General features: G+C 37.9%; 1 protein-coding gene across 1 annotated transcript in view; it reads right to left on the bottom strand.

The window, feature by feature from the left end:
• PDE10A (phosphodiesterase 10A) overlaps positions 1-16,705 on the bottom strand; it is a 126,348-nt gene that overhangs the window by 71,574 nt on the left and 38,069 nt on the right. Inside the window, exon 2 of the mRNA XM_063307696.1 lies at positions 4,339-4,467. Coding sequence (XP_063163766.1) covers positions 4,339-4,467 — 129 coding nt within the window. The remainder of the gene's footprint in view (positions 1-4,338; positions 4,468-16,705) is intronic.

Below are 16,705 nucleotides of genomic sequence, written 5' to 3'. Positions count from 1 at the left end.
GGGGACAATCACATCTCTATCAAAGACAGTCCCTGAAATATTCATTATGAAGATCAAAATACAACAGCCTAGGTATTTGCAACAAATCCTCTCCTAAGAGATGCAGCACACAACTAGACTTGCCACAGTGAAATATAGTAGGAAACTATGAGTCAGACAAAAATCAATTGCTCAAATTACTTATTCTCTGCCAAAATTATCAGTTCTCTTGCTAAAGGGAAGGGGGTTGTTAAGAGTAGCAAATGCTTCCTAATTCCAATGCTAAGGCTTTAGAAATTTACTTCCAATGATGTCCAACTTCTCCCTTTATGAATAACTTCCTGATTTGAGACCAAGCCATTCTAAGGAGAAATAGGATTTATTTTAATTGATTTTTTGGTAGCTTTATAAACATCCTTATCTCTTCTGTCAGACATGTCTCTGGTCTAGTGTAGGAATTCTTTAGCTTGTGAATAGACCCCTATTTCTTAATAGACTAATCAATAGAAATACTTATCATTATGTGTTGGATAAAGTTCTGAAAGCAGATGACTGTAAATAAATTAAAAAACAAGTGAAATATAAAATAATGTATTAAAAATTAAAATAAGAAAGCACTCAAAATAAAAGCAACTCCTCACAAAGGTTTTAAAAACTGAAGGTGTTTGAAAGTTACAAAAGTTATTTAAAAGACCTTGGTGAATAGAAAACTGTTCAGCTCATGTAGAAAAGACCACAGAGAAAAGAACGAGAAAAATATTGTACAATCTGGTTGAGATTATGTTTCCATATAAATCCTCCTATAAAAATAATCTTTTTTTAAAAAAATAGAGGTTTATGGAAAGAATTTCAACCTTTTACTCAGGATGGAAAACCTCTGAGGCCCAAAGCATTTTTATGTCAGTGAATTCTAACAGGTATCTTAAACATCAGAATAACGAAGTTAATTCTGCTTATATTCCAGTGGTAAGCAGGCAGCTCCTTCTTCCAATTTTTAATTTTTAATTCATCCATAGTACTGTTTGCATATTCTTAATAAGCCTTAGTACCACTGTTTCATCCTGCCTGCATGCTAGCCATAAACCTTACAAAAGAAAAGGGAACTGCTTAGTCGAAAAAAGAAATACAGAGTGTGGAGTCTTTCTTATACATGCTTTCTCTGCTTATCTGAGACACTGCGGGAAAAATCTGGCTGGAATAATATAAATAATATTTTTTTAAGTTAGAATGGATAGAAAACTGGGGGGGAAAAATCACAGAATACTGTTGCCATTATTTACTAATTTAATACTATTCCTAAATCTCCCCCATGACCCCCAGAAAGATATGAGCCAATGAATTAGGGGCAGAGTGCTGGCATCCAGTAACAAAGGAGGGGGGCTGCTGTATCTTGCTTCCTAGGCAGGCTGTGATGAACTGCTGAAGAGCAGGGGATAGGAATGAGCAGCCAGCAAGATCACATTTCCTCACTTGCCTCAAAGCAGAGAGGAGGTGGCGAATCATGGTTAATGTGTTGGACTGGACCAGGAGACCCAGGTTTGTGTTTACTCACAGCCATAAAAACTTGCTGGGGGGAAAAATGAAAAATGCTATGTATATTGCCTCCAGCTCTCGAATATGGGGAGAGACAGACAGACAGACAGACAGACATAGGAAAAAGGGAAACAGTGCTCACTAGACACTTTTGATTTGATATAACCATTTGTGTGCATTATATGGAAAAGAGAGAAAGATCTTCCTCAGGGTTTGGGGCCATCTTCCTCAGGGACTGATGCATAATCATGCATGGTTTGAGAACCTACTTGGAAAGGTGGCCTTCTCTCTTATGAATGAAATAAGCTACTGAATCAAACTCAGATGGAATCACAGCAACAAATAATGAGCCTTGCCAAAAAGTCGATTGCTTTCTATCTAGGAAGAAGATCTGGCTTGGCCTAAGATTTGAAGGGAAGCCTTTTTCTCTCAATGTTATTATTGTTGAAAGTTTATCAAAAGACAGTATTTCCCACAACTACTTCCTTACCCAGTAACCACTGGAGAAACAGAATTCTTCTAACTCATTAAATATGATATGTAAGCAAACTATTGTATACATCACAGGCTGAATTTTAAGGCTTTCGTTAATTAAAATGGAATGTTGACCAATCAGCATGCTGAAAGAGCCACAGTGCATTTAGGAGACACAAAGGAAGCAAAGACCGTCAGACTTCTGAGTAACTTGCATGTCATGCTCATTTCATTTCATCTAGGTCCTTCCACTACTCCATTGGATTAACTGGGGAGCAATCCATAATTCAGAGATGTACCACAGAGCCTATAGGCCTCGTTCACTTCATTTTTTAAAAAATGCAAAACTGACACTACAGTGTAAAAAGTATCAATGTGTACCTTGAGGGACAGGGAAACTCTTAGTTTGGGTTGAATTTTAATTCAGCCAGATCCAATTTCTACATTTGGAACCTATATGAACTAAAATGCAAAGTGTACACTTTTCCATACTCTGCATTTCCAGTTACAAAAAATGTGTATGAAAATTCATATCATTGTAAATACTTAGAAAAAAGCACATTACAGAGAACTAATAGATATCTGCATAAAAAGCCAATACAATTTCATGAATAATTTTTAAAATTACAATTTCACACCAAAATGGGTTAAAGCAAACTTAAGACGGGAAAAATGAGAAACTGGTGAAATTGATTTAAGCAAATTTGCCTATCCTTCCTCACATTCTGTGCCTATTGTTATTATTAATGTATGTATTACCTTGTCTTGCCAATATAGTGGAAGAATGAAGTCTTGGGGTCTACTATGTCAAAACAGGAGAAAATTATACTTTTAAAAGACCTTTTTTTTCTTTTAGAAAAAAATCCCTTTCTTTTATAGAAAATTCAGTTGTCTTTATTTTATTTATTTATTTGTTTATCATATTTTTTATCATCACCCATCTCCACCACAGGGGGGGCAGCATTCCTCTTCCAAACGGAGGTCCTAACTTTTTAGATGAACTTGTATCAAAATTTCTCTTTACACTGTTAATTAATAAACACTGAAGCCTTTGCCAATAAAAAGTAAATGTATAATGAATTTATTCTCATAATGAAAAATGGGATAATAAAATAATTGATACTGCTATATTTAAAATGCTATATTTAAAATGCTATTTCTTGTGGTACAAGAAGGCCTGGCAAACTATTATTCTGATGGCAGGTGAAAACAACTAGGTATTTAAAACAATTTGAAATATTAAGGACAATATGATTTACATGTTTGTTTAGCACAAAGAATAGTCTGAATCCCGAGATTACATATGGCCCCTGAAAGCCCTAGAGACTGATAAATATTGTTATTGAAATTGACACTGATATTTACTGAACACAGTTTAGAGAATAATCATGCTAACTATATTTAATATTAATTAATTGTGTGCAAATTAAATTAAAACAAATTTAGCTTTAGCCTGAACCTGCACCCTCAAAAGACAAGGGCAAACTAGTTTTGTACTAGTTTAGCAGGAAAAGGAAAGCAATAGCAAGCTTCAGAGAACAAGGGAGGGCTGCTGCAGCTCCTGGAAACCAGTAAGTGTATTTGCAATATAGAGAAAATGTGTGGTCCCACTGACATCTATAATGAACTAGACAACCCTGTGACCGTTGGGTCATCCCTTGAAAGAAAGGTAGTGTGGTCTGATGTAACCAGAATGAACATTAAATTTTAGGCTGACCATATTTCTCTTACCCCAATACTGGGCAGTCCTGTGATCTAAGAAGAATATATATCATAAATAGAAAAATAATTGTAGTGGCAAATGAACTTCAATAGCAAGTCAATATTTACTCACCCAAACAGATAAAGAGAATGACCACGGGTGGGCAAAGGAGCAGTGGGAGCAGGAGCGAGCTCCAACTTCCTGCCAGCTTCCCCATTGACTTTCCTTGTGGGAAGCTGGCAGGGAGCATCAGAAATCATGATCACGTGAACATGGGGACACTGCAATGGCCACAACTTTGCAAATAAAACTGGTCTGAACATCGTGGAAATTTCAATTCCACAGGAGTAAAGGGTCCCAGGTTTTTTACACATTCTTTAAGTCAATGGATTTTAGATACCTTGATTCAAAAATTGTTGCAGTATAATACACCGTTTGGGCTAACTTGAGGGTACAGATAGACAAACAAATAAATGCAATGAGAGTTTTAGTAGTATATAGAAGAATGATGAAGGCAACATGCTTTCAGGACAGCGTTACTTCTTATTTATCTGTACATTTACAGAACTAAGAATATAAATATATTCTAAGCGCAGTCCAATCATAAACAAACATTTGTTCAGAGGTTCTCAAAGTTATTAAGATCTTACCTTCCTCTATATTGTGTTTCCTTTTTAGCCATTTTTCCACTGTTTCAGCACTGACACTCTCTGATACAAATTCATCCAGTACCTGGGGGTGAAGAGAAAGATAGGCCTTCACTTTTTCATCTGTCAAACCTGCAAAAGAGAACATTATTGTTTACCATATATTATTATTGTACAGTATGTTAAATTAGAAACAGACACGATGAAACATTGCGCTCAAAAGTCACCTGTTACTGATTTCTGACATAATGGGTATCCAAATAAATTTCAGATATAGATATGGAAAGGGAAGTAACAGAAAAATCAAAGAAAACTAAGTATAAGAGTGCCAGATGTTCATCCCCACTCATTTCACAACCTATACATATTGTTATCTGTTCATACAGATTGAAGACATCATAAAAGCCACAGGCAGGTTGAAAGCACTTCTGATTCTCAGAAGCAACTAAAGCTGAGAAAAGAAGAATCTGCAATCACAACAGGATATCGTGCAGTGGCAGCACACAGAGGGATGAACTGGGGCTTTGATAGTCAGCAATATGCACAGTAGTCACAGGGATCATTCTGCCCTTAAGAAAAGCAGGGCAAAAATGTCCCCACTAACAAGTAAAACCCAAGACAGTAAAATAAACAGAAAACATTTATTAGAGGAATAAGTTTTAAAAGAAAGCTAGTTTGGCTTAGTGCTTATGGTATCAGGCTAGAAACCTGGAGACTGTGAGTTCTAGTCCTGTCTTGGGCACAAAGCCAGCTGGGTGACCTTGGGCCAGTCACTTTCTCTCAGCCCTAGGAAGGAGGCAATGGCAAACCACTTCTGAAAAAACTTGCAAAGAAAAGTGCAGGGACTTGTCCAGGCAGTCTCCAAGAATTGGACATGATGGAATGGATTTTAAAAAAAAGTTTTAGAAGAAAAAATATGGGTATGATTTGTACTTTATCACAAAACTGCAACTATTGTATTGAAAAAGAAAGAATTATAGAGCTAATTCCTTCAGTGATGAAGGATAATAAAAGCAGTAATACAAGAGTGATAACATAAAGACAAACTCCAGTTTTTACAAAATAAACAAAACAAAATTTTAATTTTAAAAGTGCCAAGTTCCACTGGAGTATTTCCAGATTCAATCAGTGGGGCAATATCATAATTAGTGGTTCCACAAAGCTGGAAAATGATATTCCACCAGAATTGGCCAAATTGCAGCTTAAGATTCATTAATAATAATAAAAATAACAGTAATAATAATAATATATTAAAGTTGTATGCCGCCCAACTCCCAGCAACGCTGGATGGTTCTTGATCCTGAATGGTTTAAATGTCATTTTTTTGCAGTTCAAAAATGGAAAGAGGTCAACAACAACATTCAGCAGCTGTTGTATTCTGCAAACATAAGGGTTTGCTATATTCTTCTTCATCATGGCTGGTTCTGCTTCTCTGGACTAAATAAATAAATATATGATCCTCTCAAGTCAAGCTCAACTCCTGGCTATGATATGGACATGTCCATATCAGTGTTTTGTTTTGGGGGGGTTTTGGGTCAACAATAAAAACGCTATTTGCCAGTGCCTTTTTCTGAGATGCTTTATGACCTCCCAGTCTAGTCTACAGATTTCCTGGTGGTCTCCTGTATAAATACTAACTGGGTTGATCCTGCTTAGCTTCACTGACATCAGCCCAGGCAGCTAAGTGCTGCCACCTTGTGTGACATCTTCCATAGGAAACAGCTCCTGACAGATTTCAGAACATCAGACAAGAGACTCACATGTAATTTCAAAAACTTCCCAAAGCTTATCTGCTTTTTCTCTGTATGCCAAGACTGATCCTTGCCCATTCATACATGAAATGAATTCCATCTTCAACAATAAGTCCCAGTTTATAACTTCAAAAATACAGTTAAATCTAAGGAAAAGTCACAAGGAAGAAGAAAATGGAACTACGATAATGCACAGACTCTAACGACAACCAAACGACGAGCTGTAGCCTGAGTGCACAAGAAAAAAAGCAGAATTTATATACGAAGATTTGTACTGCAAAAATCAGAGAGGATAACTAGGAAACAAATCAGTTTTGTCGAGTAACAAGGTAGGACATTGAACACATAACTGAACATCTCCTTTAAACAGCGATAGTACTGGCATTTTTGTTCTCCTCTTGGTAAAAAGGAAAAAAAAAATCAGAAGGAGATAATACCCTGGCATTCTGCAGGATAAAGGTGATTTCTTATAAGGAATAATTTGTCTTTCAGCAAAGTGTTGGCCCCCCTCCTAAAACTGCAAAAACTATCCCATTTGCTTAATATTGCAAACTAATTTGTGTCTACCCAAGACTAAAAGTTGCTAGAATATTTATGTATATGTCTGCACTGTGTATATTATGAAAATAAAGCCTATCACTTTAAAACAGTAAAGAAACCAGTAACAAATAAAGGCTGCCCTGTGCGAATACTAATTTGACCAAATAGACAAATAAGTTAAAAGCAATAATTATACCCTGAGAGATGTTACAGACTTAAGCAGAAAATATTTAACATATGTGATAGAATTTCATGTTTTATGATAGTGTCTCTCTTACCCTTACTTATATCCCACTGATGTCCATGTACTTGGTTATTCATAATAATACAGGATCACAATCACTAAGATTAAATCAAGTATTATTATCAAAACACTCTAACTACAAAGCAGCAGCTTGCATTTCTCTTAAAACTTTATGAGCTTTGATATGCAATATTTTTCTTATTTTATTTCATCACAAAAATATTCCTACCTTTGTTACTGGTACGATACAAATATTTTTCAAAGATGTATCGGAAACTAGTGCAGCAAATTGTCTAGAGGGAGTAAGTTACATGTTTTTACAAACAAAACACACTCTGAATATAAAAGTGTTAATTAGTTCAGCTGGGGACAGAGTTAACTGCAATGATACCTTACCTGCAGTAATGCCTTAACTACTGCTTCTCAATGAGAGTCTATGGAAGATAAACATTTTTTTTACAAGAGCAGTGTGAGCAGTGTTCATTTCCATCATCACTGTGTATCCGAACTATCTGCAGGATTACATATATATTAAATATCCTCCAGCAATCAAATAAATTGGACCAGTTTGCTTAGCCTCATAGGGTATATAATCTTACTTAAAGCTACCAAGCTAATGAACAATGATGAGATTTGAATCAGGAACTTCCCATCTCACAGACTCAGTTTATATTTCATACTATGAGAGATGACGTGTGTGTGTGTGCAATTTTTATATACAGTAAAATTTCATCATTTTGGAACTTGAATTTTAATTCAGTTTTGAGAGCACTGTTCTCAAGCAAGGAATGCAGAGTTTGGAAATGAATGTAAAGTGAAAAAAATGCAAAAAATGTTACTTCAAATTTAGGTCTTCCAACACTGCCTGGCTTGGTAATTTTGTAAATGGAACTGGCAAATACTGTAAATAAATAATTAAATAACATAAATAACTGACTTGTTTATGTGAGAATTTGCAGTCCTATAGGGGTACCCTTACTCACATGCATTGAAAAGCATACAAAACTGCATATAAAGAATGCCCTCCTTTATCCACAGAATTTCAGTGCCCCCAGTTTAAAAGATTTGCTTAGGACAGTGGAGTAACACAGCCTCTTCTGCTACAAAACAATGAGCTACTAATGACCACCTACCCCCATCACTATCTGTAGAACCAATTAGATATAGCAGAGAGGAACTGCTGCAAATCCCATTCTTTGGGGAGGTTCAAGGGGCTGAGGAAAGGTGGTGCTGCTTCTCAATAACAGTGACAAAGTTGCTCTGCAGCCTCCCTGCAGAGATTGGACTGACTCCCTGTTTGTTGGTCTTTTGGAAGTTTTTGAACACAAAATGTTTCTGAGCTTTCCATTTCTGCCCAAAAACACCTTTGTGGCTCTCAGCACAAGAAGCATTGTATATACGAAAAATAATAGGTGAACACAAATGGCTAACTTATCGTGAGATACTAGAATTTTGTCCAGGGAAATGTAAAATAAAATCAAGAGAAGAACTGGTGGCAGAGGGATATAGTTGTCAATGGTTTTCTTATTTACAATTATTAGAAAGATTTAAAGTAGACAAAAGAATTTATGGTTTTGAACACTGTAAGACTTGAGTTTGAAACAGAATTGTGTACAAATGATGAACAAGTAATTGCTAAAATGAATAAACTTTTATTGAAATTTGAAACAGAAGAAGAACAAGTGAAAGATTGATGATAAAGTGGGCTAAAATTTTGGTTATAATATACAGATGGAACAATGGGAAGATATGTGGTTGAAAGGACTGAAACTTACACTATGTTATAATCTTACAGAGAATTTTTATGGAATGATGTAATGTTGGTATATGTCACCAGAGAAATTGTCTAGAATGTATAAAGGTACTTCAAATTTATGTTGGAAATGTGAACAAGAAGGGATATTTTATCATGTTTGGTGGATGTGTAAAAAAGCTAGAAAATTCTGGATTCAAATACACACACTGATTTAGAGACCACAGATTTTTCTTTTGGGATTGATGAACAAACAGTGGGGAAAAATCATGGAATTTTGTTTTTGTACATGCTAACTGCAGCGAAATTATTGTATGCAGATGGAAAGACTTGGCATTATCCCAATGGAGGAATGGTTGGTGAAAATGATGGAATTTGCTGAGATGGCCAAACTGACTTCTTTGATCAGAGAAAAGACAATATCTACATTTACTGTTGACTGGAAACCCTTTATGGACTTTTTGCATAAAACAGAAAAAAATGAATTTATGATTTATTTATTTTATTTTATTTATTTATCAAATTTGTCACCGCCCATCTCCTCCAAACGGAGGGACTCTGGGCAGTTTACAGCATAAAACAATAACTATACAATAAAATTCCAGTATAAAATAGACTAAAACAGTTTTAAAACTACCAAATATAATAAAATCCCGATGGCTATGGTCTCATTCAGTCCTTGCGTGGGAGGGGCACTTCAAGGCACTAGCCAACCCCAAGTATGATTATTCTCCTCCTTGCCCCAAGCCCGATGGCAGAGCCAGGTCTTCAATTCCCTCCGGAAGGCTAGAGCAATGGGGCTAATCACACCTCCAGGGTAAGATGTTCCAGAGGGTGGGCGCCACTGCAGAGAAGGCCCGCCTCCTGGACCCCGCCAGATCGAATTCTCTTGCAGACGGGGTCTGCAGCATGCCCTCTCTGCCTGACCGGGTGGGACAGGCTGATGAAGCAGGGAAAAGGTGGTCCCTTAGGTAACCCAGTCCCATGCCATGTAGGGCTTTAAAGGTGATAACCAAGACCTTGAATTGGACCCGGAAGCAAACTGGTATCCAGTGCAGCTCGCAAAGCAAAGGTGTTATATGCGCCCTTCTAGGGGCACCAAAACTAGCCCGTGCAGCCGCATTCTGGACCAGCTGAAGCTTCCAGATACTCTTCAAGGGTAGCCCCATATAGAGCGCATTGCAATAGTCTATATGGGAGATAGCAAGGGCATGAGTGACTGTCTGAAGGGCCTCCCGATCCAGGAAAGGGCATAACTGGTGCACAACACGCAGCTGTGCAAAGGCCCTTCTGGCCACGGCTGCCACCTGCTCTTTGAGCAGGAGCCGTGAGTCCACGAGGACCCCCAAGTTACACACCGGGTCTGTCTGGGGCAGTGCAATCCCATCCAGAACCAAAGGTGACAAAGTCCTGGATACGGCAGAGCCCTTAACCCACAGCCACTCCTTTATGGTTTTGATGATTAGACAGGATAGATTATAGAAAGAAGAGAGTTATGATGTAACCATAGAGAAAGAGGTAAATTTATGATTGTACTTATAGCTGCTGTAAAGAAGATGGGAAGCTACTTCTTTGTATCTTTTTTCTTTCTTTTCTATTTTTCTTTTTTTTTCTTTTCTTGCACTTTTAGCTTTCTCTTTGATTTCTTTTTCTCGTTTTCCTTATTTTATATTAGTATGAATTAGTTTTTCTCTTCCTTTTAAAAAATCTTTTATAAAAATTATATTTTTTTTAAAAAAAAGAGGCTCCTAAAAGGAGAAAGGAAATTAACCACTCAGAAGGGCTCCTCCATGCTGCTGGCTGGAGACTCAGCACCAGGCTTATTAAAGAGAATTGGTCTGGTGGGATCCTGCCTGGAGTTCTCAGGGGAGCCTGCTCCTTGAACCCAGAACCATTTGTACTGTTCTGTAAAGGGATACCCTTCCATGCTGGCCTCTCCACTCTGACTATTGCACTTACTGTACTTGCTGCCACAAGCAGTGTGTGGGAGACAGGGTTGTACAGGCTGCTTCAAAAGTGCAGGTGAGGACCATGAGTTCAGACCCATGGAGACTGTACATGTGGCTATGCAGAGAGGAGCCCAGAGAAACCAGAAGAGGCCACAGCACAACAGCAGAGGGCCTGCTTGGCATGTTGAAGCATTTAGCTCTAAGCAGAAATTGGTCTAATAAGAAACTATTAGGTTACTGACTGGCCTGATAACTGTAAATAGATATGTAAAGAATGACTTTGCATGATCAGACAACAAAAGGGATCAATGTTTTTTAATGAGGGAAAAACTATCCGGTTTTTTGGAATTTATTGTAGTAGAGGTCAAGACACAACACAGAGATACCTTCAAGCAGTTCTGAATTTAGGTAGAGGCCAGCAGCGATGGAGCCACAATATTGGCTGGCTGGTTGATTGATTGATTGATTTACAGGACCTAAAACCCATTCTATTCCCAAAGGACACTGGGAGGCAACGTAAAACAAAAATAAAAGAACGTAATAAATAGCTAAATCCAGAACAGTACCAAAAACAAAAAATAACCACAGAAAGTGAAGATAAAAGCCAAGATACGTGTCCATAGTCAGTCAGCTGGGACAAAACATGCTTTGAAATAAAACTGTTGTCCTGCTGATGGAATTGCAACAAGATAGAGACTGCACGCATTTCTTGGGGGAGACATTGCATATGGTGGGAGCTATTACAAGGAAGGCCTGCCATCTCACACACATCCACAGACCTCACAAGGAGAATAATTCTGTATTGGTGGGACTGTCCTGCCAATCTTTTTGTGGCAGTTAGTACCAGCTGCAACTTCTGGGCTGCCCCACAAACAGCACATTGCAATAGTCCAAATGAGTGGTGAAGGAGGCATGAATCACCTGATCCAGGTGGGGTCATGACTGGTGCACTAGCTGGAGCTGGCCAAAGAACCCTCCAGCCACAGCTTCTGCCTGTTCTTTAAGCCCTGGTGGATCCTCAGATCACAACCACTTCCTTTGGGAGGAGTATGACTCTATCCAGAGTAACTAATGGAACTGATGTTACTTATTGCCCAAATGTCTATTGATCACTAGTAGCTCTTTCGTGGTAAGATATAACCTAAGCTTGTTTCACCCAACCCAGATCCTCACAGCCTCCATATACTGTAGTGTGTGATCTAATGATATACAGAACTGGTAATAGCACCATTTATGGAAAGAATTTCTTTGCTCTTAAGTGATTGTGTGAATGTTCATAATAAACAAGTGTTATGAGAGAGAGAGAGAGAGAGCACTTTCCACTGATGCTGCCATCTTTATTGTTATTTATTCTACTTGTACTTTGGGTTCTTTGTTTTTACTTTTATTTTTGTCGTCTTTATATTCCTATGGGGGATGTTTTAATCTGTATCCGTATTATTTATCTGTTTATTAAACGTATTTCTGTCACCACTATCAAAGGAGACTCACAGAAGCTTACATAGGAGTCTCCCTTGATTGTGCTGACAAAGAAATATGTTTAATAAATAAATAACTGTGAAAGGAAAAAAACACATAAGGTAGCCTGACAAGACATGTACAAATAAAGGGAGGCCTTGAATTTCAGTAACTGTGTGCTTCCTTGCACCTCTTAAGCTTCTCAGAAAAAGAAACACATACTATCAGTAGAAAACTTCACTTCTATAAAAACATAGCAGCAGGTCCCATAAAATCTTAACTCTGTAGCCTATAAAAGCAGTATGAACAAATCTATACCATTTCTTGTATCTGCAAAATTATGGAAATGACAAGAATTTATGTAAGGCAGGAAAGCCTCTTCTCCGTAAACACTGGAAAAAAATTTTATTATTTTATTTTTCCCTCCTCTCTCTGACATTAGCGTGGCACATCTCCAACTCCCGATGTCATAAGCTCACACATTTTCCCACTCCTACTGCGACATCTGAATATAGGAGGTTAGCACAAGGATATACGCATAATGCTGTCACTGTAGGCATGGTACATTCCCCAAAATATTACAGAGTAAGAAGAAGAAATAAATGCACAATTTTTATTTGCAGCAGAAGGCCCATACTTAATGAAATGCGCAATTGCACTCTTAAGATTCTTAAGATATTAATTCTAAGATCAAGAACCTATTCAAACTTCTGTGCTCATCCACTGTCCATTTGCACCATTATCCACTGTACAGCATCTGCTGTTAAGAATCGTAAAAAGTAAACCAATTTACTTTAAATATAACTAGCATAAGCTGTAAGTTTAATCATCAGTAAAAACTCTCAAGCATACAAGAACACAAAAGTTAAAAGGATTTTTTAAAAAAGAAAGAAAAAAAGAAACCCAGTATTAGGAAGGCAAAACTTGCTTATGTTTTGGCTACGCCTATTAGATCTAGAATGCAAAAATCTGGTTTTTAGAGTTTTTGGTAGAATTAGAGTTGCAGCTTAGATTTGATACCTCTATGTTTGCTTATTTGATTTCGTTTAAGAGTCTTCCATAATGATCATATGGCTCCAGCTTCAGCCTGGGCAAGGAATGAAAACAGGAGGGCAGGAATCAGTGATTCAGGCTAGGTAACTATATCAACAGAGCCAGTTTGGTGCAGTGGGTAAGGCATCAGGCTAGAAACTGGGAGACCATGAGTTCTAGTCCTGCCTTAGGCACCAAGCCAGCTGGGTGACTTGGGCCAGTCACTCTCTCTCAGACCTAGGAAGGAGGCAAGGGCAAACCACTTCTGAAAAACCGTGCCAAGGAAACTGCAGGGACTCATCCAGGAAGTCTCCAAGAATTGGACATGATTGAATGAAAAAAAAAAAAAAACCCATATCAGCATAGATCAGGTGCCTCTGAAGCCCAGCAAAACTGCATCTAAATATCCAGGGATTCCAAAAGGCAGGATAAAGAGGCCTAGAATTCAAATCCTGGAGCACAGACTTGCCGTATAGACTTTCTCTGGTGTACCAAAAGAGACAGATCTTGTCTACAATGTTTTTAAAAAGGTAATATAGCTGTGTTAAATGTGTGAGCCTTCTGCCAGGTAAGCCAGTTGTTGAATAAAAAGTTAGGGTCTCAATAGCCAAGATCTGCAACTTCAACCGTGTGAAATCTAGCAGCCTTTATATTCTGGATTTTTTTTTGTTACTACTTTTGTATCTCAGAAAATCCAGGCAACACCAATACATTTTAAAAAACAAATGTATTGGCCTGGCAGAATCCAGCATTTTCATCAAATGTTGGAAGTCCTATCATGCCACAAGCTCCACCCTCTGTGTATGTGTGCAACATCATGACGCACATTCAAATGGGGTGAAACCTGATTCATGATGCTGTTTTCATCATCTGACCCCTCTTGAGCCCCCTTTGCAGACAAATCTGAGGACAGAAAATGTCTTTGTTGTCAATTACATTTCACTGTTATATCATTCTAAGTGCTATAGATGGGATTCCAAAGATATGTTTCTTTGCCATAGGTAATTCTCTATGTATGTTCTAAGAAATCAGTCCCACTAAGTCCATTTACTTAGTTTATTGTGTGGATGCAAGGCTTCAGATTTATGTAGCTATTGCAATTTTCTGAAAATAGCCATTTTGATTTTGATGTACCTATGAAATGGGGAGTTAAAGCAATGGTATTCCCCGTAGTAACATATGGCTGCGAGAGCTGGACCATAAGGAAGGCTGAGCGAAGGAAGATAGATGCTTTGGAACTGTGGTGTTGGAGGAAAATTCTGTGAGTGCCTTGGACTGCCAGAAGATCAAACCAGTCCATACTCCAGGAAATAAAGCCAGACTGCTCACTTGAGGGAATGATATTAAAGGCAAAACTGAAATACTTTGGCCACATAAGGAGAAGACAGGACACCCTGGAGAAGATGCTGATGCTAGGGAGAGTGGAGGGCAAAAGGAAGAGGGGCCGACCAAGGGCAAGGTGGATGGATGATATTCTAGAGGTGACGGACTCGTCCCTGGGGGAGCTGGGGGCGGTGACGACTGACAGGAAGCTCTGGAGTGGGCTGGTCCATGAAGTCACGAAGAGTCGGATGCGACTGAACGAATAAACAACAACATGAAATGGGGAATCCTGCTTACCCAGGACAACAGACACTGCCCTGTCTTTGTATTCTCTATTTAAGAAGAGTGAATGACAGCAGAATGGTTTCCTACCTCTCATCAAAACAAGATTCCATCAATAAGGAATTGCATTTCTGTAGTAGTTTTGAAGGCACGCAGACCTGTGTTGACATTGTTTTGTATGGATTAGATACTAATTCCATTAAATGAATCCTTTCTTTGTTCAAAGCATTGGAATTCAAAACCACAATGAAGTAATTTCATAATATTCTTGTCAAGTTGTTTTTGTTGCTGTTGTAGTTACTCATTTAAGTATAGAAGCAGGCACTTAGCAAAGATGCCAAGCTGCATGAAACAGTACTAGAGATCCAGTTTGCTGTAGTGGTGAAGATGCTGGCCTAGGAACCAGGAGAGTTAAATTCTAGTCCTGCCTTAGGCATGAAAGCCGGCTGGGTGGCTCTGGGCCAGTCCGTCTCTTTCCCAGCCCAACCCACTTCAAAGGGTTGTTGTTGTGGGGAAAAGAGGAGGAGGAAGGAGTATTAGGTATGTTCATTGCCTTGAGATAGATAGATAGATAGATAGATAGATAGATAGATAGATAGATAGATAGATAGATAGATGATAAAAATCTAATAACAGTAATAATAACTATGAGGAAAAAAACTATGTCAACCATTAATTATTAGAGCTGTGCAATTAATTATTAGAGCTGTGCAAAGTGTTTAAAAGGGGAGCTATGCCAAAATCTGTTGTGCAACCGAATATTTGTTCTGCAAAGCACAAATCTCCAGAATGCAGACCTAATTTCTTTAAAGCCCTTTCCCAGCTATTTGCACGTGTTTGTGCATATACAGCCAACACTTCTGCTCTTGCAACCATACATCTGCAAAAAGCTGGTGAAAATCCTTGAAGATTTGCCAAACCTTCTGGAGAAAGTGGCATCTTTAATGCTTCAAAGATAGGTGAACTGAAAAGTGTTATTTTTGAAATGCTTTGCAGAGCCTTATTACAGCCCAGTATGAGTGTTGCTTGAAATCAAATAAATAACTTCCAGCTATCAAGGAAACAATGCATGTGTGGCTTTATCTAATCATCATCCATCCTTATTAGTTGTTTCTGGAGTTGGACAAATGGCAGTTGGAAAATTTTCCCAATCTGCTTTTTGTCTGCCATTGGAATGGCAAATGGGAGACATGACCATAATTCAAATTCTTGGTTTTAAATCACATTCCAGTTCAGTTTGAGAATGACCTTAGGAAAGACGCTATCTCTCAGAATGTCAAAGCTGTTCTGCAGAGAGCACTGAATAATTCCTTATGCATATGCCATTCTGAGCATTTTTGGAAGATAGGTAAAATATAAATTTGTGGAGCAGGAACAAGATAAACAATAATAATATGCTCCAGTTACAGGATTTCTTTCAGACCCAATTCAGCAGTGCATCAAAACAATCTGCTTTATCTATGATATCTCCTTAGGATCCAGATCTGATTTATTTGTTATTTGGAAATCTGGGTCTCCTACTGATTCATTGGAAATCAACATATGCCCCCATCCCCAAAACCATTTTATTGTATCTGGATTAACTGTGGTTACTATTTATATCCCAGCTTTTGCTTTTACAGAAATTATGAATATGTTTTGTTTGTTTGTTTGTTTGTCTTCTTTTCTATCTGAAACTAAAATAGTCTTGGGAGTGGTGGAATCAAAACCACCACATTTGGCATTGATAGATTCAGGAGTTGCATGCAAGGACAATATTTGTGTCTTCAGAGTTTTAAAGAAAGGATCAGAATATTTTTGTTCTGAAAATTATGTTTAGTACAGAGCTGTCAGTAGCTGGGAAAACTTCTAAATTTCAGAAGGATAGTAAAACTGATGCTTGTGTAATGGAGTCAGTTTTGCAAAAGGGAAGTGATTCACATCCTGTTCTTTGGGGTGAAAGATTATATGAAAATGGCCTATTTCATACATGTACTTCTAAGCAAAAAGCCAGCAGAATTTCAGAAGGATACTAGAGGTTATTGTTGTTCTTATTTAC

This window comes from Candoia aspera, chromosome 1, assembly GCF_035149785.1.
Source record: "Candoia aspera isolate rCanAsp1 chromosome 1, rCanAsp1.hap2, whole genome shotgun sequence".
NCBI classification, from domain to species: Eukaryota; Metazoa; Chordata; class Lepidosauria; order Squamata; family Boidae; genus Candoia; species Candoia aspera.
Note: the sequence above shows the minus strand (reverse complement) of the source record. Positions and strands in the feature narration are given on the sequence as shown.